Genomic DNA, 25,318 nt, shown 5'->3' with positions numbered 1-25,318 from the left:
GTCATCAGGGGCCCTGTGCAAAAGTAAATTGGAGGCCCTAAAAAGTACTAATATCATATATGTATATATATTGTTCAAAAAAATATTTTTTAGTTTTCAATTGAACTTCTATAAATTCTAATAGCACAAACAAATTTAACAAATCAACAAATGGAAAGGTGGGATATTTTTTTTCCTTAACTATTTAGAGGGTCAGGGTTTGAATTTTCATGTTATAGTATGGAATTTTTATATTATTTTGTGGAAGCTTATGCATTTAATAAAAATAAACTAACAAAATGATGGAGACGAGTTTCAAACCCATTCCTTAGGCCGCTGCAAAGAAGCAATAATACCACTTGCGCTAAGACTCAAGTTTGTAATATTTTACACATGCTACTATATGTACGTAAATGCATGCAAATTTGAAAAATCGGGGACCCTGTACGGTGGCACCACTTGTACCCCCTCAGGGCCGGGACTGATACATACATACGTGAATTATATTAAAAGACAACTTTTCTTAAATAAAAAAAAATTATAAAACATACGATAATATAAAAATTTAAAAACCACCGAAACCCTAGACTCTAGCACCGACGAAATGCATGAAGGCAACGTGCATGGAAATGGGCACACATGGGATGAGACCCAGTGCGCTCCATTAATTACGCGTCGGATTGGATGGCCATTTTACCGGCACGACGTCGCGTCGATCAACACTGTGAAAGTAACATCTCCTACGACGTCCCGAAATTACTGATCGATCGAGAGAACACCAGATTTAATCACACTATGATCATGTGTTGTTGGCACGATTTAACCTACACTAATGTTAATTAGCCATATAATACGAAATTAATAAGATTAAAAGCAAATCACAATCTGGCTAGTTGCTCTCTGGAATCGACAATCTGTCGGTAAGAAAAATGCCAAGGGAAATAGCACATCGGCTGCTATGCACATGCCACTGTGCCCCAATGGTACTATTGAGTGACAAGGTCACCATGCATAATTTATTTATTTATTTATTTTTATAACAACAATGGCCATGAATTGTGTTATTAATATCAAACCTAGTAGGTGTTTGCTAAGTTTTGGTCAAATAAATTATCAAATTATTACAATTCAAGTCTTGTAGCTTTGATTAGCAACCAATCCCCCCAAAAAAGGACTTAATTTTGATTCTTGCAACTCTAATTGAAACAGAGTGAGCCTCATTGTTATTTGGTGAGTTGAAGCTTGATTGACTAATCCGATGTATAAACCATATTCTTTCTAATTATTTATATTAAAGATTTTTTTATATAAAATTTAATAAAGTGATAGCTAAAATTTTATTTATATGTTATCAAATCAATCGCAATAGAATCAAGTCATTGAAGTTTTGATTGGAAATAAACCCCACCTAAGAATGACTTAATTTTGATTCTTAAATATCTTCAACTTCATAATTGGTGTCTTAATCTCCAATTTGACAAGTACGTCAGCGCACATTGTGTACAACTCTAATCAAAACCAAGGTTCTAAAAAACGTTAGGCATCAGTTGGACGGCGGGTAGGGGTCTAATGCCTAGGCGACTAGGCAGATTTATGTAAATTTATTATATATCTTGTAAATAAGTGCCAATCTACACCTAAAAAAAACTATACTTGTATGGATAATAAAAGAATGATAAAATGCAAAAATAGAAGTAGAAAAATACACAAAGTATATACATCCAAAAAGTTCAATATTTAAAAAACAATAAGCATATAATCATAATGAAGAGGATTCTTGGATGATAGACTAAATTATTTAACCTTGTTGTATCTAATTTATTTCTTTTCTTTGTATGTATCCCCTCAAAAGTGCTCAAATTCATTTCACTATTGGATGAACTTGTAGTAAATCCATCATTTGCAAATTAGGTACACCATTTCCATAAGTATACCACCATGAAACCAAACCAAAAAACCAAAAAGCACCAAATTAACAAAAAATTAAAAAAAAAAAAAACCGCCTAGGAGCTGCCTAGCCTGCCTAGACGCCGTCTAGTACCGCCTAGCTCTAGACCTATTTTTCGCGGCGGGCCTTCACTGTCTAGCGCCTAGATCAATTTTTAGAACACTAATCAAAATAGATACAGATTCATTGCTAATGGGTGACTTGAGACCTGGCCGTCTCATTGGACATATAAAAAATTAATTTTAATTTTTGTTATATTTAAAATTTTACTAATTATTATTTCAAAACACAAATTAATGTTAATATTGAGTGTGTTGGTCATTCACCATCTCTAAAGTCCAACATTATTCTGCTAGACAGTTGTATTTCACGCGCCAACAAATCACGTTTTTGATGTTAAGTGTTGGTTGTCATGTATCCATGGAGTTGATTAGCCGAAAAGACCACGTAACCTTCATATTTTCAAGGACATATTTACCCTTTAGGTCTGCTTCCTTTCATTTCTGATAATGGGTATTAAAGTAACTTCAGTTCTTTTGCTGAGGTGTCGGTGCCCGGCGCGACAAGCGGGGGAAGTCATGATGTCTAAATGTCATATGCAACGTGCGTGCGAGCATATAGAAAGAGCCTATGTTAGAGCGGGACCCACCTTCCATGATCCACCGTCAACGCTTATGATGTGACATTGGTGGATTGTCTACGTATGGTGGACCCCACGCAGGGAATCAACTGTTCAATGCCAGCTAGACTGTGAGCAAGTTCTAAGGCGAGAGAGCACGAGATGTGGGGTCAGGTCATGTGACCCTACCTCGGGATTTGTGTTCCCTTGCTTAGACGCACTACTTTTGCCTATTTGAACTAATGGCTGGTCATCATGTTGCACGCTCTTACTTTTTTTAATAAAGCATCGTCGTACCGTTGGAATCTTTTTGCTTTTTTTTTTTTAATTTTCATTTTCCACCTTCTACTATTCATGAGCTAGATATTTTAGGAATTGGATCAGCTCTGAACTTTAGTTTCCAGAGCCTAAGAATCACTTCATTTGGACAATTGATTGGGGTGCAAAAAAAATTAGAACCATTCGTTTTGTGTGGTGGACCACGAAAATGAGTTAATAAGGACTGTTGGATTGAAATTGTGCGGCCCGGATAAATTGATTTCTAAGCTTTGGACATTAAGGTCCGGAGCAGATTTAATTCCGATGTTTTACATGGGCGGTGTGGCCACGAGCACAAGCTTTGTGGGGCCTGGCAGCACTGCCATACAAATACATTGTTGGCGACTGAATTGTGATTTGGGCGCCCTTTTATAGGGCCATACCATGTTTGTGAAGGACTGGTTTTCGTCCAAAAATGAGTGCATAATTTTGGACAACTATTCTATTACTCAAAATATCGTGGGTTCTAAAAAATGTTCCTTTGTTTTTTTTTTTTTTTTTGAAACAATAAAAATACACTAAAGGAAAAACCTACAGGTACAATTATTCCTTACAGAATCAAGCAGAAGAGCATGAAGAGCAAATGAAGAAATACAATGATCCCAAATATGATAATCAGTAATAAGAAGGCCATGGCGAGTGAAGGCATCCGCCACAAAATTAGCCTATCTATAAATATGCCTCCAGTCAATGCAATCAAAATTGGTCGCCGTCCACTTAATATCTTCAATAATAGCAACCAGTTTCCATGACGTCGCACCTCGATCCAACACTGATTGAATGACCAACTTATTCAGAAATAGTCGCACCATTCAGATTTAAAGCTCCACCTCCAATAATCTGCCCATTATAATTCCTTAAGACAAATCCCGCCGCCGCTTTGTCCCCAGCCACAAAACCATCAAAATTTAACTTAACAAAACTCTTATCCGGTGGATGCCATTTAACAATTGTGGAAGTATCATCAATATTCTTCTCAAACCTTTATCATTGGCTTTAAGATATCATTCACCCATAGAAATAGCCAATAACTTAGATCTTGCGAGGATTGGCAAAACATTTATGAACACCATATTATTACAGTCATTCCAAATTTGCCTACAAAGGAGCAAACACAACCTCAAATCACTGAGAACTTCCTTATCAACATGCTTTAAAGAATATAGTCAGTCTATTGCTGAGTCGAAGTTAGCATTAGTGAAATTGCCCGGCTTAATTAAACAAAGGTCCCAAATCAATTTAGTGACACCACAATTAAAAAATAAATGCATTTGGTCTTCATCTAAGGAATTACAAAAGGAACACATCTTATCACTATTAATTACAATATGACTTAATTTTTTCTAGTTTGAAGTCTATCACGAATGAACAACCAAGCAAATATCTTAACTTTAGGAGGAATATTAAGTTTCCACATCTTATTAATTAACTTATGTTTTGTAGATTGAGTCAACGTCTCTTTCTGGATCCAAGTAGCTGATTTAACAGAGAACTTACCATTTGTATTTGGACCCCAAACTAGCACATCTTTGGAATCCTGCAAAGGAATTGTAATATTGCAAATTTTCCTCACAATTTCATTACTAACCACTTGCGAAAGCTTTCTCCTATCCTAACAATAATTATTAATAAATTCATTAACTTTCAAGTCCCAATTAATATTTTGGTTGTCAATATTGGGCAAGAGATGGAACAATGGGTAAGGAAAAAACCAATTGTGGGACCAGAACAAAATGTCTTACCATTACTCATTTTCCATTTCATACCCTTAAGTAGACCTGTAAAACTACCCAAGATAAGGGGACTCTGTCAAAGAGGCACACTCATCTCGATGGCTTGACGGAACATTGCTCTCAGGAGTTTTGGAACAGCTGCGGCGCCGTTTCTTCTTGATGAGCCTATTTGTGTCGCTTCAGAGAAAACTTTGGCAGCTAAGGCTGTTCTGAAGGCAAAGGTTGGATGTTCTCTTCATCAATTCGAATCTCGAGACTCAAAAAGAGAGTAAACAGAACCAAGTCAAGATGATACGGATCAACCCCTTGTACGAATTGTTGACTCTTTTCTTCGTAAACCCTAAAATCTTTTGCCTTCGCTTCCTCTTTTTGCAAGCTTCAAGGATTGGGATTGACATGTTTTTCTCTCTCTCTACGGGTGGGTCGGGTTTATCGGGTTTGGGTTGGGTTCAATCTGACCCGTTAAGCTAACGAGTCATCCGAACCGACCCGTTAAGCTAACGGGTCACCCGAACCCAACCTGTTAATCTAATAAGTCACCCGTTAACACCCGTTTCAATTTTTTTTAATTCTTTTTGCATTTCGATACAATTACACATTAACTGCAAGGATGTGTAAAAGGGTATTAACGAAAATGAGCTGCGACTTGGATTTCTCCTCCGTCTGGTTCTGGAACTCTTCCTGGAGGCCCTCGAGCTCCTCTCTGCAAGTGAGAAATTTCAAAGCATGTTTCTCTTCCAACCATGGATTTATCGCTTCTCATTAAAGCATCTTTCTCTGCAAGTGAGGACAACTTTATAGCCACCTCTTCCTCACCCGCGCTTTCTTTAATGGCTACAGTAGGAAATTTCAAAGGTTTGTCAGGACAATCTTTGAAGAAAGAGTTTGTTACCGTGAACCTAAACACCTGCAGGAGGTGGCTTTTGTTTCTCCTAATTTCTGCACTAAGGAGGATGGAGATGAGGGTTGACCTGCGGATGAAAGAGCGGGAGGTACGACGCAGGAGGAATTGGAGCGGCTCGAGGGAGGAGATTTCTTGGGAGAGATGGTAGAGGGAGCGAAGGACCCAAAGTGATGCAAAGCGGCTCGAGGGAGCATTCCAATATAATTTATAACGGGTTTAACGGGTGCTAACGGGTTGATCCAAAGCGACCCGTTATTTAATGGGTTCACTCGTTAGCGACCCGATCCGTTAAACATCCGCCCAAATACAAATATTAACGGGTTGGGTCGGGTCAGGTTAACGGGTCGGGTCCAAAATGCCAGGTTTACCCTTAAGAATAACATCCCTACTTTTCAAGATACCTTTCCAAGCAAAAAAATGATTTTGTCTAATTTTATTATCTAGAAAATTTTCCTTTCTAAGGTACTTACTTTTTACTAACTTCACCCACTAGTTATCCTCTTCAGTCATAACCTTCCAACCCAACTTAGTGAGACAAGCATTATTAAAATGATCAAGTCTTCTAACTCCCAAACCTCCTATTTTCTTAGGAGCACAGACCAAATCCCAAGCCATTGGAAAGATTTTCTTGTCCCTACCCCATAAAAATTCCCTTATTAAGCTTATTGACAATCTTGTCAGGACACTTAAAGCAAGACATAACATGATTAGGCATACCCGTTAGATTAGAGTTAATTAAAGTAAGCCTCCCCGCTATCTAACCATGTGCATTATATTTCACATTTTTGATGAAATTTTTTGCATACACCAACTATGTAACCTATACAAATTATACAAAAAAATGTGTACAAGGGCATTGTTTGAACTAGACTTGACAATTTCTTACACGGTCCATTAATTTGACATGACATAAAACGAAAATAACGGATTTCAGGTTAACATGTTAATTAATCAGATCGTTGTCGAGTCACCATTAAGTAACCGTTAATAACGGGTCACTTGTGATTATATCATTTACTTTGACGACGGTTACATTGTCGGTTTTTTTTTTATTTTTTATTTTTTAGGGTTTAGAGTATGTGGATACTAATTTAGTGCCAACATGGTATGTAGATATTAAATTAGTATGAGGTTTTGTATTTGATTATTTATTGAAGTAAAATATATTTTCTTGAATGGGCTTTGGGTCGGGTCATATTACCCGTTTATTTTAACGAGTTGAGTTCAGGATTGTTCCTTAGGTCTTATTAGTTATTCACTCCAGATCGTGACAACTTCGAACAAGGGTGCTCTTGATTTGTCCCCCATTGGACATATCGTGGAGGACTCTAAAGCGCTGCTACTCGGGGTCAATGGAGCAACTGCTTCCAATACGCGTCGCCAAGCCAATGTGGCTGCCCACCGTCTCGCGCGCCATGCCTTCTCCTCTGAACTGCTGTTTTTATTTTCCAATTTGATGCTCTGTACTACCTCTTGCGCTTTGAGCCTTCTATTTCTAATGAATTGATGCCGTTACTTAAAAAAAAAAAAAGGTCTTATTATTATAGACGAGTGTTCTTAATTCTCATATGGTAAGGATTTAATTTGTCATATGTCCCATAGTTTAAACCGTCAGCCGGAGGGTGGACTAGGGGGGGTTTTGGGGTCCCAAGATCCTCTATGGAAGTCGTCGGACGACCCTATGACCTTCGGTATGGAACCTGAAGTTGCCTACAAACTGCTCAACGAAATTGCTATTCGGCATAATTCGTCAGGTCTTGGGACATGCCTTGGCAACACGTCTTGACACACGATGCTCGACAAGCCTCGACATCATGCCTTAGAAGTATTGAACATATAGTGATAATGTCAACTAAATGGTGGACTAAATGTTTTATATTAAGATTTTATAAAATTAGGATCCTGAATCCGCCATTATAAATGCCCATATCGACCCGTATGTTGTTAAATAGCAGTACCAATAGCGAAATGATGATGACAAAGTGGGCTGGATTGAAGAGAAAGGTCGAACAATTGGGATGGAGGGTGGGACTACTTTGGGTCATAATGGATAAACATACATAGAAAAAGTTAAGAGATTAGAACTTTGTGTTGAGTTGTAGCTCAAAAGGTTTCGTGAGTTTCGTCTTATGTACTTTTATGTTCTATGGAATCACTAAATTTCTTAATCAAATCGTATTCACTAAATATATATGAAATAAGATTGAGATAATGATATAAGTAAATATTATTAATCACTTAAGTTGCAAACCTCTCGTAAAAGTTTAGCTAAAGTACCATGTTTTTAGTTGAAGGCTGATAAATCCACCCCATTGTCCTATTTTTTCACTCACATTTTAATGAAAATATTAGTGACATGTTTATCTTTATAGAAAAAGACTTTTAAATCCTACCCCTTTTCTCTCCCCCCACCGTCTCGCTATGCGTCCCCTGTGGTTTTCTCTCTCTTCCGTTTCATCTCTCCCTTAGCTTCAACCACCACAACCAAAAGTTGTTGTTGGTCTAAAACTTTCTAGTAGCCTAGACCGCAATAGTTACCTATTGCTGGAGAAGGCAAGAGACTAATGACCATCCAAATTTCAAAGGAAACAAAGAGCTCGTTTGAGATTTTGCCCTTGTTTCATTTCAATACCAAGATTGGGGATTTTGGGTTGAAAACAGAGGCAGAGGATCGGAGGAAGCACTAGAGATTGTGGTGGTGGAGGAAGGGCAAGGAGAAGAGAAGGAGAAAGAGAGCAGTGGAAGGAGAAGAGGGATGGGATGATAAGGGGGAAGAAGGTTAGTTGTCCTTCACGGGCTACTCTTTCTTCCCTACTTTGTCCTCTTGACTTGCAACCATGGCTACCAATTAACGCATTTGGCTACTACAGGAAGTTCAGGGAAGGACTGAGGGTGCAAAGAATGAAGGTGTGGTGATGTGATAAAGGTTATTTTAGGAATAATAGTGGGTGGGAAAAGAAGGTTTTAGTTTATTATTTTTTTTATAGTGGGTGAAATTATAATGTGGGTGAAAAAATAGAACAATAGGGTGAGTCTATCATCCCTCTTTTAGTTTAAGTACCAATGAAAAAGTCAACTAAAATAATATACTAAAGGGGTCTTTTGATATGGGTCTAGACTCCAAAGTAACTAAAAATTGGATCTATTTCAAAAGTAAAAAATCACTAAAAATTGGACATATTTCAAAAGGTAGCCTATAAAATTGGACTTATTTCAAATTTTCCCTATACTAAAACCATACAATGCAAAATAGTTACATGATTGCCACTCAATCCTACCACGTTTTTCAACTTGCCCATTTTTTCCTCCGATCAATTGATCAAGTTTTTCAGTGACCAACCAATCAAATTGTTCAGTTTCAATATCACTACCCAACAGTGACCTTAAAAGAAACATGTTAAGTAATGAATTTTCTCCTAAGTTCTCTAATTTTAGTGTGTATATATGTAAAATAAAAAAATAAAAACACACACACAATAAACTCACAAAAATATTATTGAAGATAAAAAAAGTTGCGCATAATTTTTTTTAAGTCACTGTTGAACAGTGATTTGACATTTTTGGCGATTGAAATTTTTTTTGCCACAATGACGGTGGCCGATGACAATTTCTGACATTGGCATCGGAGGCATGTGGGTTATGTGCACAAGGAAGAAAAATTTAATGTTCTTATGCTTACAAGTATATTTGTCCACAATTTATAGCTTAACCCAAATAAAATGGAAAGAAATTGGGTAAATTATATTTTACCCCCTCAGATTTGTGGTCGATTGCAACCTTATACAACATCTTTAAAACATTTAAATTTCATACATTTACTTATCATTGTATTTCAATTTCATACATCAATCAGAAAATCCGTTAAGTGATGACGTAGCAAAAAAAATAATTTATGCATTTAAATACCTAAAAATATAATAATTTACCCTATTATTAAAATTAAAAAATTAAAAAAAAACCCATCTTCGTTCCCCGACCCTTTCCCCTTCCTGCAACCCAAACCCCCTATCTCATCCCACCTTACCCCACCCCACCCCCACCCTTACCTCCCCTGCAACACCCACCCCCCCCCCCCCACCTCCCTTGCAACCCCCCACCCCACCCAAAAAAGCGAGAGTTGCAGAAGACACACAAAGGTGCCCACACGAAGACAAGGAGAAGAAGACGGATCGGGTCTTGTAGTTGCTTTCTCCTTCTCAATCCACTTCTCTTCTCTCTTTCTTTCTTAGTCCAATTCTATTCTCTCTCTCTCTCTCTGTCTGTCTCTCTCTTTCTCAGTCCATTTCTCTTCTGTCTCTCTCTTCTTTCTCTCTCTAGAATTCCCTTTGCTTTGCCCTTCCCAAAACCCCCACTCCCTCACTTCGTCTTGGGAATTCAATTCCCCCTTTTGATTTTTGGGTTGAACATCTAGGTTTTTTGGGTGGGATAGGGTGGGGTGGGGGGGGGGGTGCGGGGAAGTAAAATGATTTTTTTTATTGTTTTTATTTTTATTAATAATAGGGTAAATTATTTTATTTTAAATGCATAAAAATTATTTTTTTTGCCACGTGGCACAAAGTTAGCAGCCACATCAGCACAAATATGGAATTCATATTTGTCACATCATTACTTAATGGTTTACTTAACAAATTTTCTAACGGATGTATGAAATCGAAATGTTTTAAAGATGTTGTAAGAAGTTGCAATCGACCCCAAACCTAAGGGGTAAAATGTAATTCACCCAAAGAAATTCGTAGTTTTCCTCAAAACTTTTATTTGATTTTTTTGCTAGAAAATAAAAGCTTCTATTAAAATTGGTCTTCATTTACTTTAAAAAAAAAAAAAGAAATATTATCTACATTAAGAGGAGAGATGGGCTTAGTCTCAAAATGAGCTAGCAATAATGTGGTTCAAATTCGTCTTTGGCCTGCCACATAATACTACAGTTCAGTGGTATTCCTCTTCACTTGAAAGTGAGAGGTTTTAGGTTCGATTATCGCAAAATGTGAATTTGAATCACATAATTGCTAGCTCATTGTAACGCTTAGCCTACTCCCCCACTCCATCAGTATATATAATAACGTTTGTTCAAAAAATGAAAAATCGTCTTTGACGAGAATTGAATATAAAACATTTCACTTACAAATAAAGAAGAATACAATTAGACCGTCGTACTAAGTTGTTATTAAAATTAATATTTAATCTGAATTATTTATTTACGAATAAGTAAGACAAACATGATTTTAAATTTAGTAGGAAAAACATCTGAAAACTGTTAAGAGGTACGGAGTTTGTCACGACTCACGAGAGTCAAAAATAACGCACCGACGGGTTTAGGATCCCCGTGTATCGGTATTAGGGCCCAACAAAACGTTCTTGACCCGGTAAAACAAAAAATTTGGCGGACCCGGTCACCTCTCACTCCCGGTAACCCTCCCACTCAAAGTTCAAAACTACTGTCGGCACCGACACGCCAGATTCTTTTCCGGTAACCTTCTATTTTTATATGCGGCATCGGATATTTGACAGATCTGGACGGTTGAATGTGCTTTCTTTTCCGTTACTCGCCGTTGTACGTCTTACACACAGATGAGATGCCCTTCTTGGGATTTGTGCCGATCACAAGTACAGGATAGCAGATGGGGTTGGGGGTGAGGGATTGGGTGTGGTTCGCTGTAGGTTGGTACGGTGTGTGTCAATAGTAAATGCATTGATTGGTGGGAGTGGGGGACCATAAACTAAGCCAGGCATTTGTTCCTCATCACGTGACTTACAGCTGACATAAAAGGGACATCTCCTTTTTGTTTTTGTACGTTGGACTAGGGAACTGGCGGAGCCAAGAATAAGACTCTCCACGGCTATAGTATAAAGAGAGTTTTGGCTCTCAAACTTAAAAATATTAATTTTTGGACTAAATTTATAATTTATAATTGTTATATTTCACTTGGTAAATAAAATTTTGATGATTAAAGCTGTTTCTAAGAGTAATAAGCTCTCGAGCGTTACTCGCTTAACTTCGGAGTTTCCATGGAACTCGAAGCAAGTGAGCTACCAAAAGGCCTCGTGCTAGGTAGGGATGAGAATATACATATAAGGATCACTTCCCTGGATGATGTGGGATGTCACATAACCGATGTTAAATAAACTCATCAATTTAACTAATATTATATTTGAATAGTAATAAATTAAAACTTTCATATCACAAATGGTTCCTTATTTTATTCACTTGAATGTTTTGAAAGCTAGAAACCTAGAAAACATAGCATAAAATTCTTACTTCAAATTATTACATTCAACTTTGTACTATTATATAACTTTATATAGACAACAAAGATTAAAAATTTGATTTCGCAGTAATAATTTTAGCTTAATCCACCCCCAAAATAATTTTTGACCATGCCATTGCTAGTGAAGCTTCGTACAAAGGAAGGGGAAATCTGGAACTCTAAATAGTTTATTAGATATTGATATAACTCTTTATTTTTATTTTTTAGATGATTGATAGTGCACAAACTCATGGATCAGTTTTATCAATTTTAAATCTTAAGAACCTAAGTAGTGAGCTATGCTAATTTCACAGACCATTTTAGCTAAAAAGTCAAACTAAAACATATCGTATATGGTAAATCATCTATTTGTTAGATATTTGTTAAGTAGCGTCAGTAGTTGTAAAAGATAATTTATCTTAGAGGTAGGCATGTGAATATGTCAATGAGGTTAAAAAAAGATTGAAAGTCTGTTTGTGCTCAGTCAGTTTATTTATTTATTTGTTCCGTCATTTAAATTCAAACCGGACTTGTTGTAGTATGTCAACAAATGTATGGATACATAACTTTATTTATTTAGGCATGAGCTTCCATGATGCTGGAAAAAGGCTAAGGAATGAACTCAAGGCCAAACTGAATAAAAGCGATTAAACAGAAATAAACTGGATCGAACCGAACTAAATTGATTATTTATTCAGCTTAGTCTTCCGTTTTTCGGCTAAATCGAACTGAATTGGACGTGTCCACCCGTACTTCTTCACTTTTATGTCCTTAATCTTGTTCTTTATCCTTGGATTAATGTAAGTGGTAGGGATTATAAGATTATAGGATAGTAGTAAGAAAAGCTCAAAGTTCGGTTCCCTCTCGTGTAACACAACAAAATGTTTTGCTCCATCAACATGATAGCATGCATGGTTTGTGAGGTTCAGAAGATGTAACATCAATAGTGGAAAATATAACAATTAATTTCCACCATGTAGTTAAAAGAAATACGGCTTATATCATCATACAATATTTGTTTTTTAAAGAAATGCATAACATGGTGTTGATTATGAAAGTCATTATGTTCAAGGACGAAGCTAAAGATCTGCATAATGGAGGCCTCCTGAAACAACAAAATCACAAGTTAAAAAGCTCAATGATATGTACTAAACAACACATATATATTAATCATCCATAAGGTTTTTCATACAACATATTACAATATCCCTCGACGTGTTTTCATGTTTTGAAAGTGTACGACAACTTCATTACCAATACCATCTAATAGCTATCTCTATAAAAATAACCATGTTATCATTCATTCATTGATCTCTCATCCAATCTCTCAATCAATCTTCAGAAATTTCATGAGCGAAAATGTTCTTTCAGCAATGACAGTAGCACACAAAAAAGTTAATGTTAATGCCACAAGCAACTAGAAGAGTACATTTTTTGTTACCACCAAAGGGCATATGCCTCTCTTAGGCCCAAGGTGGCTCCGTCCATGATTACGTTACAAAATGAATCCCAACGTCCTTTAGTTTCTTAAGATGAATAGACCAGTAAACTGAAGTATAAGACATTTAAATTTGAGAACAGAAATACTAATAGACTAAGAGCTAGTTACTATCTAATGCATAATGTCTTTGAAAGTCGTCTATAAAGAGATATACACTTCCCATATATTTAGGGACAATGTCATCTATTTTAACCATAATTCTTCTGTCTTCATACTGAATAATCATATTAGGAAATGTACTTAGAAACACCAACATCCCCACTACTATATCAACATACAAGTGTAAAATACAGAGTCGAACGATCCTTGTGGATATATTAAATGTCTCAGATGAACAGGGAAACCCAAAACAAAACCAGCGTGATCGATCGATCTCATCTTGAAGGAGTAAATTAGTACTACTGTGCTAGTGTGCTGTGCTTCCTCTCACTCAAATACATATTTAACATGAATATCTGAACAAGAAACCCTAAAAACCAATATATTTGTCAGATTAGGGCAGAGTCGTCGTTAAGTTATGGCCATTTTTGTCAGATAATAAGGTTAAAAAATAGATCAATAATACAGCTGGAAGAGATCGTTCTTGCAACATGCTGTCATGCAAGAATAATACATGCTCGTCCACATGTGGTCCTACTCGTATCGTACCCGAGTGGCTACGATATAATCTGAGACGAACGAACACACACACACACACACACATACACAATGGTATATTTGCATTAAACGGTGAAAGATTTGGGCTAAGCGACCTAATATGTAAGCTAATAATTTGTTATCAAAATTGTATTCATGAAAGTGAACTTAAAATTCCTTATTTATAATTGAGAAGGAATATCACTAAATATATCATTAAAAATGAAAATACGTAACGTTACTAAATGTATCATTAAGAATGAAAATACATAACGTGTTTTCAGAAAAGATAAGAAATAAAACGTTAGACTTTTATAGGGTGATGAACTGATAGTGATGTGGAAAATTATTTAAGCATTTGGACTGAGCGTTATAAGCGCGGGGAACAGGTGTATTATGAAAGCGATGCTTACATGTGAGCCCTTGTTCAGATTAATCACACAGAATTAATGCCTCATTAATTTAAACCTCCCCGCACCCCAAAAAAAAAAGTTTCTTTTTAATAATTAAAGGGTCGAATTTTGAGTCTTGGATTGTGGGCACGTGCCACGTCGGTGCCTCAATCAGTCGAAACAACGTGGGGACAACGTTCGAATTTTGTTTTTATCAGTTTAATTATCAATGAAGCTTTCAAACTTTGTCATGATGCAGTGTTTTTAGCAAGGGCTTCGTGGTCATTTCACATTTCGATTTTAGAAAAATAAAATTGTGAGAGTGTGGAGTGGCATGCCACGTCTCTTTATTTTTTATTTTTTAAGATACGATATTATTTACATTAAAGGACGGAGAAAAGAGTTATTAATTATTTGATTTAAATTCATCTTTAAGCTTTATTACTTATAAGTGAAAAGAAATATAACTATATCACAATACTAAGTGATGACACCCCACACCTCTTAGTTGTTCGAATGTTCATTGGAGAGGGAGCAGTGTGCCCTCCATTAGTTTTCGTTAAAAGCATATGGTTCCCCATAAATTAATGGCATTTAAAAAATGAAATTCTAATTTATTTATTGTCATTTTAAATTTTAGTTAATACTTTGTATTTTCGTTTTATTCTTATTATTGTTATTGTTATTTGATTTGATGACCATGTAAGTAATATTAGTGTGTGACTACGACAAGCCACTGAATTCCAAGCACAATTGTTATTTGCAATATTATTTGAATTTTGCAGAAATATTAAATATTTCTTTGAATTTCTCGTTGTGTTTTGATTGTCGGCACTCAAAAAATATGTCGGCAATTCTATACAAATTATCTGTATAGAGATAATGTATTTTTCTAGGGTTGTGCTAACTCAACCTGGGTTGGATTGATTGGTTGCATGATTGATTCAAATATTTGAGAAAACTTTCTAAACTTGCGTTTGGCATGAAGTGATAGGTCCTTGGAAACCCTACTCGTTCATGCATGCAGTAATCCAGGGATGAGACCACGATATATATGTATTGAGTTTGATACTAAATTGTAACTCCGTCTGACCTTGTGGGTGGGTTAACACGTTGTAATCATGAGTTTATATGAATTTGAGCTAAACATGTTGTATGCCAGGTTATTCGTGTTTGACACTAACTCGACTTTGTCGTCATTTTGTTAGAAAAATAGTACGGTATTCATCTATAAGAAAATATAGGTATGTCAATGGGTATGAGTATGAGCCCACCGAAACTTGACAATGGGTATGAGCCCACTGAAACTTGGCCCAATTTTCAAGCTGATCCATATTCAACAAATTTGAGCTCAAACCATCCTCATGTCTTATGTAAATTTGAAATGCACCTAAGAACCAACTAATTTTTAATTTTTTATTTTTATATAGCGATATCAGGGGATGAGGATTTAAGCTAAGTCACACAATGAGACATTAATAACTAAGTATCGATTTTTCCATCCCTCAGAGTCGAACATAAAACCTTCTACGTACAAGTGAATCTCTAGCAGCAAAAATAGCAATAGTAGCATGTTTTGAGCTATATCGAGGAGGGTAAGATTCAAATACAAAATCTCCGAGTTTAGGAGTAAACGCTCATAACCACTCCACTACAACCTGCATTCTATATTAAAAAAAAAAAAAGAAACTACAATTTGCCTTTGAGATTTTTTTTTCTTTCTCAGTTTGATTTATATTTTAGGTTATGGATCCTACAGATAATTCAATCACAAGGACAAACAAAGGAATTAAACACCAGTACCACAAAGGATCAAGCTCTACACAACTCATCCTCCAAAAAAATAATATCATTGACTGGATGGACAAATGAGTATAAACAGTTAGATTTCAAAAACATGCTGCATTTCTCTCTCTCCTTATATCTTTTTTTCTTTTACTTGCTGGGAGTTCATATTCTGGGCATCTTCCTCGTGAGGATTTGATTTATGAAGTTTTTCTGTGTGAAGAAAATCATGGTCTAACCAGGACGGATTTCGATGCATCCAGTTGGTTAATTCTGCATGTTCCAAGAAGCACTTCTGGCAGTTCTTCTTCTGTGTTGGCCTGCACAACGTTTTCTTACTTGAGAATCACGGTATCTTGCCTCACTAGGTAAAATGAAATTTTGAGATCATTAACTGTTTAGTTTACCTGTATCAGAAATGCCATTTCTATGACCAAATTGTTGAGGTAACCAAGAACAAGATTTACCACCCCCCTTGCCACCGTTGACGACCCAACGTCGACCCCAAGCTAATATCAGAAGTTTCATAGGTTAGAATTAGATATAAACCACAACATAATTATTATTTTCAACTGTCACTTAACACGATGAAGGATTTTGTAAAATGGTAACTTACCTCAAGATAGTTCTTCCCACGAAAATAATGCACTTCAAGCGCTTGCCCTACCAAGCAGGCTTTCTTCCCTACACTCTGCTTGACTATCCATGACCCCTAAAAAAACAAATCAAGCAATGTAAACGGTTAAATATGAAAGATTTACATTGTTATATGAACATATGCTCGAGTTGATTTAGGTACTGACCTTAGAAATGTATGGTATTAGCTTAAATCTTGAATTCCTATAGGAATCATCTCCATTGACAAAGTCATGTAGCAAAGGAGTTTCCTCCAGAGGAGTTTTTATCATGTAATAAAACGCCAAGGTATACATGGTTGTTCCGGGCACCTAATTCATCAATGTGTACTGAGTGATCTGGTTTTGATGATGATAACAGCGATATTACTTTACAAAAACTCGAATCAAAACTTACTTGTATGTTAACAATAAAGAAAAACTCTGATCCACCTCGTTCTGCAGATTTCTGCAATAATCCATCCAGTAGCTTGATAATTAAAATTTTATGTGCACATGCGGAATCAGATTGTTGAAAAGCTCATGTATAAATAATAAAAAGTACTAGAAGAACTGATTGATCGAACCTGAACAATACTGCCATAACGGCTGCCAAGATCATCTTCTCGCTTGTCAGATCTTAGCCAATCTACACCAACCAGTTGCATCAAGGTGCTTTTTGCCTTGATCTAGTACAAAGAAAATTACTCAGTTCATAAATTAAAGAAAGCTAACACCAAATTCACTTTCAGAACAGAAAATGTTATGTAGATATATTAGCTCTCAGATCTTTGAAACAATATTTCAGGCAATGTTCTAACTAGATGTCCGGCTAAGGCAAAATCAGTATGTAATATTACATTATCAATGATTTATCCCCTCTATTTGGAGTAGGTTATGGAAATTCTGTTCTGTATCTGTTTTGCTGGTAACTCCATCTAGAATCTATATTCAGTTCATTCATGGCCCAACATGTCTTACCTTGCATTACAAGTACCGCCACTTTGGTCTTCCCCAATCACAACCAATAATATTTTACCCGGACAATATTAACCATCACTAGAGCCGCCCCTGATGGAATGGCATAACCAATTTTTCTCATCTTGTTTCCAGGTAATGCTATCCAACTCTTATCAAGGTATTAATTAGCAACAACGCGGATGCCTTTCATTCCTTCTTACTATAGAATGGTTACTTCTACTTCCTCAGTAAACTGTCTAGTCATAAACTGAACCAACCTCTCAGACATTCTTGCTTCGCGAAGGAGTCTTTGTATGAATACTCTCTTCCAAAGCTTCTCAGCTCAGAGGAAACTATCATAGTGATTTGGCAAGTAGCGCTTTGTGTATATCTTGCCTTTTACAGAGGTGACTAAACATTTTTCCACCATCCTTTCGCATTTTAAAATTTGACTACAACACTAACACGTCTCTGAACCTCATCATGTTTCTCGAATAAGTTCACTTCTGCTTTGGAAATCAAGTATCACATGATACAGAATATTAGTTTCTTCTTGGTTATCTGCATTTCTTCTAACCTATTATCGGTGAGATGCTCAATAACATGGCTCAAGAAGACCATCTTAATCAACTCTTTAATATTGTTCAAGACTCGTAGAGGAGGAGCATTAATAAACCCATTTAAGAGAGTGAATCAAGTATATGAAATATGGTTGGTGTGCTACGACTAAATTATGACAGTTCCAAGTCAAGATTACGACGCATAATCTACAACTTTCATGAAATCTTGTTGTATTTCAACTCTTTTGGTTTCTTCTAAGAAATAGCTTGAACTGAAAAGTAAATAGTTACCTTTTGACGATCTCGTAAATAATTTGGCCCGCGTATCAGAAATGAAGAAGGATCGGCTGATCCCCAACTGCAAGGTAAAGCACAACTTGGGTCCTTTTGAAGAGTTGCCCCATAGGGGCATACACTGTCTTCCTTAGACACCTCTTGTAAATCCATATAACCCTTCTTTTGAACTGTAGTGATAGAAATTTAAGGCCAAAAGTAATCTAAATATAACCGAAAGAAACAACTAGACACCCCATCCATCTGGAGCAACTTTTACTGATGAAAAAAACTGACCTCTAAGTTCATGCAATTTCTTCACAAGAACGGCAGCTGATGACAGTTTGGGATGTTGTATACTCTGCAGATCCGATGTGTTGAGAAACATAGTCAGGAAATAATAGATTGTATTGCAACAATGTGCATGACAGAATATAAAACTTGACAGGAGCAACTGGTAGCAAGCATTGACTCTGAAAATTTGGATATTTAGAGTCTTGGATGTAAAGTTACCATGGGATTCTGTTCCATGCTCACATCTGAAGGCCACTCGTTCTCAAACTGGTCATACTCTGTTGGTTCTGGAACATCAAAGAACTCGTCTGCAGCATCGTGCAGCCCCTTTAAACTTGCACGACCTTCTGGCTTTTCCACCTCATCTTCCATGAGAACACCCTCCTCCATCTTTTTGACTTCTCCAGGGTGCTGAACTTCAGTCTTGATATTTTGCTGTCCACTTTGAGAAAATTTGATCTCACTTGACATGTCTCCGGATGAGAATTCAGGGGAGCTAGTTCCAGCTTTGGCTCTGAACAGCTCTCTTAATGCTGCGAATTACAGCAACAATGAAAGTTTGCATCAACAAGAACCCGAAAATAGAAGGGGAACAAAAACTGAAATCCTAAGCAAAGAACGGAAGGTTACCAGCAACTCTCTCAAGCATACGGATGGTGATGCATCTTGCAGATGATGGACGCAGATACAATTTCCAGAATTTCCAATCAATAGCAAGCATATGTCTCACAAGAGATTGTTTCCCTTGGTTCGCTGGAGTTATAACAAATCCTCCGCCTGCATTTTTACAGAAATCATACTCATATAGAAGTTATCTAGGATGAAAAGTAAACCAAAACATCTCTAGCTCAAAGTGTGCATTACTTTTAAGGCAAGCACGGACATAGCCTCTTTTTGGTCGACATTTCTTGTGAGACACCGAATGGTAGAGGATCACTGTGACAAAACAAGGTAAAGAAAGTTAGGGGCAGCTAACAAATGCCTCCATAGCTTTATGTTATGATTTAGATGTTGGAGAACTTCAGTACCATATGTGCCATCATCCTCCCTTCTCCAATAGCGACGTATCAGTAGATCTCTTCGTTGCATCCCCCTGCAAACTATGATGTGTCAAATAACAGCATATATATTTTTTATATGATTCTCTTTTATGAGGTTCGAAATCTAACCAGGGTAGCCAATCACTGTATAACTGCTGGTGAATAATATCTGTATGACCATCAAGCCTCTCAACCACGCTACCCCGGTAGTAACAGAAATCCCATCTGCAAGACACTTGGTTGAAATGACAGCATATTTTTATTTTATATAACTATATAAACTAATATAATGTCATCAAAAGCTCCATTTAAGAAAAAAAATGCTGAAATAACATGTCAGTGATCTTACTCTGATCTTGAGGGGCCAAGTGATAGAAGAGTCCGGAAAATGGCCTCTGAAGTTCCATCAACCACTCCTACTGCCATTATAGCCGGATGATCATCCCAATGCTGAAATTAGAAACGTTGTTGAGGTAAGAAAGTAGACAACAGAGTACAACAATATTAAGAACTTGTACATCAAAAGAGCACCTCACCCTTCCACGGGAATCCCAATCTTTTGCTTCTTTGAAAAGCCGTAGTCCTGCAGAAGGGATGAACTTTTCATGCATACACATTAAGCACTTGAAATGCAGATAAGGAACATGAAGTCTTACCATTCTGACAACCAAAAATTTTCCACGGTGAGGGAGCAATAACATCAGATGTCATTCCTTCTGTGTGCATCAATGAGCTAAAAGTCCAGTCAACGGAGTTTTTACGTTCTGTCCTCCTGGAACCAACCAGTCTGTCAAAACAATTAAAGTATGAAAGAAGCGCAACTGTAGATTTGGATAATGAATTAATGATAGAGTTACAACCTAACTAAAACAAACAAGTTCAACCAAATTATTCAACTCTAAAGGAAGAACATTTTAATTGTACTCACTACTACCTTCAACTGATAATTTATCAGAAGATTACGAAGTTTGTTTTGTTTCTTTTATCAGTAATTCAATCAGTCTACCGTACTACCATTATCCTGTATGTAGGATTTAAGTATAGCTCTTAACACTGAGATCTCAAATCCATTAGAACATCGAAGAAAGATGTAATAACACAGCCATGCACAATATTTACATTGAATTTGCAGAAGAAAATAAATTATGAACTAGGAGATGAAATTCTTATGAGGTGCAACTGATCCATATACCTAAAAGATGGCCATCTGCTCTTAGAACAAGCCACAAAATCCCGTGTTGCATTCGGGCAGGCCTGAAAATATATAAACTTTATTATACATGTATCATAAAAATATAGCTACTATACCCAGTGAAGTAATTTAGCAGCATGAAACCTTTAATGCAGCATCCTGCAAAGAACGAATCCATTTTGCTGCTTCTTCTGAACTACTTGCTCCCAACTATCAAAAGTTCAAATTTCAATTATTAATCAATACAACGAAATCTAAGTAATGATGTATGACTTGGGATACACCCTACCTTGAGCTGATCGCTGTTATTGGAAGTATTGTAGAGCGTGAAAACAAAGAAGCCCTGCAGGTTGCACAAATCATTAGATACTTAATGCTAAAAAATGTACCGATCACATGCCAACAAGAATTTATCCAGAATCTCTGAAAATCAAAGGGCTTCCCTATGTCCATACTTTTCTATGAATGCTTGCCCTTCCATTATCTGTGGCCCGAATGCAGGTATCTATTACTGCACTTCTAACTGGTTCCTGATAAAAGAAAGTTTTCAGTGAGCATTTCTACTGATAATGCAGCTATCCATTATCAACAAAATCCCTGCTCAACTTGCAAAATCAAGGAATGCTGAAAAGCGTCTCGAGGTAGTTGATTATACAAGTGAATGGGAGGTTAAGATGTCATCCAGCAATTAAAGAATAAAGACTAATAACTACCAAGCCAGTAAGCATAATTGTATTCCAAAAAACATAAAAGCAAAGATGACATTGAATCCATTGATCCAATTAAAAATAAACAAAGACAAGCTTTTACTGCACAACACACATAATATATGCATGATATCTATATAAAACCATCAAATCAAATTATCAAAGGACATATTGTATCTGCATAAAACCAAAAATAAATAGATCAAAATTCCCAAAAGGAAAAAAATGGTATGAGGATCACAAACACCTCCATAACGATTCTGCAACATGGGTTTTAACACTGGGACACAATACATTGCGTCCGCCCCAAAGATGCACTTCATCATTCACCCAGTTATGATTAACGAATTTTCACCGCACGTGTGTTATGATCACATGTCATAATAACACAAACAAAGGACAATAATGATTCTGCAATATGGTTTTCACATAAAACATAGAACCTTTAAAAAAACAAGCGAGAAATGCAATGAAAAAACGGAAGGACAAAAAACACAATGAGACGAAGAATAAAAGAAGAGTACCTCCGAGTCAGAAGAAGGTTTGGCTTTGAAGCTCCTGAGGCAATTATCCTTGAGAATAAAATACCTTTTGCGCGAGTATTGCAGCCCAAATCGATTGGACCCGATTATATAAAGCCAACCTTCCATTTTACCATCATTCTGTGAGATGCCCATTTCAGCAGAAAGAACAAGAACCCCGCTTTCTGATTTCCCAGAAGCACTTCTCTTCAGAAGAGGCTTTTAGCTTATCGAATTGTCCGAAACCTTTCTTGTTATTCAAACTTGAAATGCCTGAACAACAAGAACCCAAAACGAAAAATGGGAATGTGTGGATTGGGGGAGGAAAGATGATCCTCTGATCCCAGCACTGGGAATCAGAGAATCAATACAGAAATTTCAGTGCTGAATTCTCAGAGCAACGCCCTGCGCTTTCCTTTCGTGCCTTCTTTTCTTCGTTATTTTCTGTTCCTTTCTGTGTTTCTCCACCTCTCCCGGTTTTCGAATAACCGACTTTGGGGTATTTATACGATCCAGGGTTCGATTCGAAATTACTGGTCTACCCCTATTGCTTTGTTTTGTTATTTCATTTTTTATTTTTGGATAAAGCAAAATATAGACAAATTTATCTCTATACTGTTACATAATTTGAAAAATATTATTCCCTGCTACATGGAAAATTCTAATTTAAATTTTCTGAATTTTATGATTTCCATTAGCAAATCACACATACAAATTGTTGCATTTACACATTTTCTGTAAGACATGAAATGCGTATTGTAATTTCCAAACTGACAAATATGGTACTTTCTAAATGTTTGATAAAACCCAATTAGTAAACACCTTCTAAATGTTGTGGATTTTGGGTTTTTTAAGATGATTGTCACTATCAGATATTTCAGTATGTCATACAGTTGAGCAGTTTTTGTATTTATGAACATTTGCTCGGCTGTTTTAGCAATGTAAACACTCTGAGGAGAAGATTTTATGATAAAAATATATTGTCATGGTAGTGCCTTGTGTGAATAATACAATTCATATGAAATTTGTGTTGATATGACGTTATTTTGACACAAAATTGCAGTGACGATGCATTTATGTCACGTGAGTTGTTCTCTTTCGAGACAACATGCAGCAGATTAACTAGGATTGTGAATTTATCATGCTTTAATTAAATATCCAAATAATTAATATAATTTTTACCAACAAAAGGGCACAAAGGTAATTCTGAAAGGTTTGAACACTTTTCTTTATTCAAAACTCCTAGTAGGTGTGACACCCTAATCCATAAAAAAGATGATGAGTTGTAGAGTGGATCATCTTGATTAATGGAAACCAGTTAAGCTTAATTTAGCATCTAGAATTCTTAATTAAGAGCTGCTTTGAATATGTTTTTTACTTATTTATTGGTCGGGAGAGAAACAAAAACTGCCATAGCATATCGCCCATAGAAAACCAGGAATTTGGATCCTCTCCGGACCTTGTGTCCAAAGCGTAAGGACTAGAAAATTTGGGCTCTTAATTTGCGTGAAAGAGAAATTGGAGCTCTTAGTTTGTGTGAGGTGTGCCAGTAGAACGAGTTAATGAGAACCATCGAATTTGATTTGAGTAGGTCTGGATTGCCTAATCATTGGACTTCGGACAGTGAGATCCAGAGTAGATCTTTGTCCAAAAAACAGGATGATGTGTGTTTCTGTTTTGCTTAAAATAAGAAAATTGAGCTGTTTAGGCAAATCCAAATGGATGGTGTTCAATCAATGGATTCCAAAGTCCCTCCAAAGTGCTTCTCTGGCTCTTCCTCGGCTCTTCCTCCCTCCCTCCCTGTCCATTTACGAGGTCAAAACTGTATCCATTCACAAAATCTTCTTTAAATCAATCAAAATTTAAAAAAGCAGCAAGAAAAGAAAAAGAAAAGGAGTGTCTAGATACATGTAATAGCTTCACAATCACAGGCTGGGAAGATCATGGGTTTATGAGGCCAGATTCTTGAATACAACTGATATTATTACGATCATTAGTAATTTTCCATCTTGTTACTTAAGTGACGGGAAAAATAGTAATGAAAGATAATTCTGATTAAATGTCAATTTTTCTAGCTTATAAACCAGTCTTTCTATCATGAAATATTAGTGTTAAAGTTTTAGAGAGACGGGCAAAATGGTTCAACACAGAAATTGTTTCCAACTTAACCACATGTAACCCAAGAAGTGTCGGTTTTATTTAGAAAGACCTCAATATAATTAGAAATGAAATCATTTATATATAAATCGCAATTTGTTTTTTCAAATCTCCGATGTAAGAATTCTAGAATATTAACTCAACATATTTAGTTAGGATGGTCTTTAGGTATGAAGAATATAATTGCTTAACGCATCCCATCTAATTCAAGTCATAAGGCGGCAGTAAACCAGAAAAAGAGGGTCAAACATCGTAATATATGCATCCTCCTTTCACCAATTTACTAGTGCAAAAGTGCAAACAGCCAAAAATATTGGTACTTTGTAAGTTATATTTGTTCATTGTGGTTGTTTCTTTAAACAACAGCAAACTATATGATAGGGTCACTCACACTTTTCTTTCTGATATTATACATAATTTCGAGACAAAACAAAAAATCGGAAGATTAACTTTATGCATGGAGCTGATAATTATGAAAGACTAACGGCTATTGGATGATCAGTTCCTCAAAGGATTATTGAGCTTTTGAAGATTTCTTTTTATTGTTTATTATTTAGGTAGAGATGTTTGATCAAATCATTTATAAGACACTTTTGATAAAAATATGAGACCACTTTGTGTTTGGTTTCAGTTGACTAAATTCGTCATTGTGAGAACCGTCATAATCAAGCATCCTCAACGTAATTTCTTTCCTGCAATTGATGCATGTTGAATACCAAATTCATATTAGTCTGACAAGTGAATTTTAGATCCTAAAATGAGACATCTTAATAATCAAATTCAAACCACTCCCGTCCTCATTTTCAGTATCTATAAAAAACAAAGCCTATGCAACATTTAACTTTGCACTGATGAAAGGAATTAGACCCAACGGAAAGCACATGTACTAGCTAGTTCATAAATTATAGACCTACCATTTTTTTCCCCTTATAATTTTCCC

At 36.2% G+C, this 25,318-nt stretch overlaps 1 protein-coding gene across 2 annotated transcripts; it reads right to left on the bottom strand.

The window, feature by feature from the left end:
• Positions 1 to 16,106: 16,106 nt before the first annotated feature.
• LOC103936645 (protein ENHANCED DISEASE RESISTANCE 2-like) lies at positions 16,107 to 22,689 on the bottom strand. Of its 2 annotated transcripts, none has more exons than XM_009346492.3 (21): positions 22,225 to 22,689; positions 21,449 to 21,523; positions 21,283 to 21,336; positions 21,138 to 21,203; positions 20,994 to 21,055; positions 20,458 to 20,588; positions 20,338 to 20,384; positions 20,151 to 20,251; positions 19,931 to 20,026; positions 19,790 to 19,854; positions 19,626 to 19,697; positions 19,392 to 19,538; positions 18,981 to 19,294; positions 18,765 to 18,828; positions 18,486 to 18,658; positions 17,262 to 17,363; positions 17,093 to 17,143; positions 16,864 to 17,007; positions 16,677 to 16,772; positions 16,468 to 16,569; positions 16,107 to 16,380 (listed from the first exon to the last, which is right to left on the bottom strand). In XM_009346492.3, the coding sequence occupies exons 1-21, from the start codon at positions 22,375 to 22,377 to the stop codon at positions 16,288 to 16,290; spliced, it is 2,208 nt and encodes a 735-aa protein (XP_009344767.2). In that variant the 5' UTR covers positions 22,378 to 22,689; the 3' UTR covers positions 16,107 to 16,287. The 2 variants fall into 2 exon arrangements, with proteins under 2 accessions (XP_009344767.2, XP_048446397.1); XM_048590440.1 differs by having other exon boundaries at positions 20,458 to 20,573.
• Positions 22,690 to 25,318: the final 2,629 nt, after the last annotated feature.

The sequence above is a fragment of a genome, unplaced genomic scaffold, assembly GCF_019419815.1.
Source record: "Pyrus x bretschneideri cultivar Hongxiangsu unplaced genomic scaffold, Pyrus_bretschneideri_v1 Contig32, whole genome shotgun sequence".
Lineage (NCBI taxonomy): Eukaryota > Viridiplantae > Streptophyta > Magnoliopsida > Rosales > Rosaceae > Pyrus > Pyrus x bretschneideri.
This window is presented reverse-complemented; position numbering and strand designations above follow the sequence as displayed.

Coding starts and splice junctions, on each gene's coding strand:
- LOC103936645 (XM_009346492.3), bottom strand. CDS start 22,377: ATGGGCATCTCACAGAATGATGGTAAAATGGAAGGTTGGCTTTATATA. Junction 18,829..18,980: donor GCATGGAACAGAATCCCATG/GTAACTTTACAT, acceptor TCGGATCTGCAG/AGTATACAACATCCCAAACT. Junction 16,381..16,467: donor AAATGGCATTTCTGATACAG/GTAAACTAAACA, acceptor AACGTTGTGCAG/GCCAACACAGAAGAAGAACT.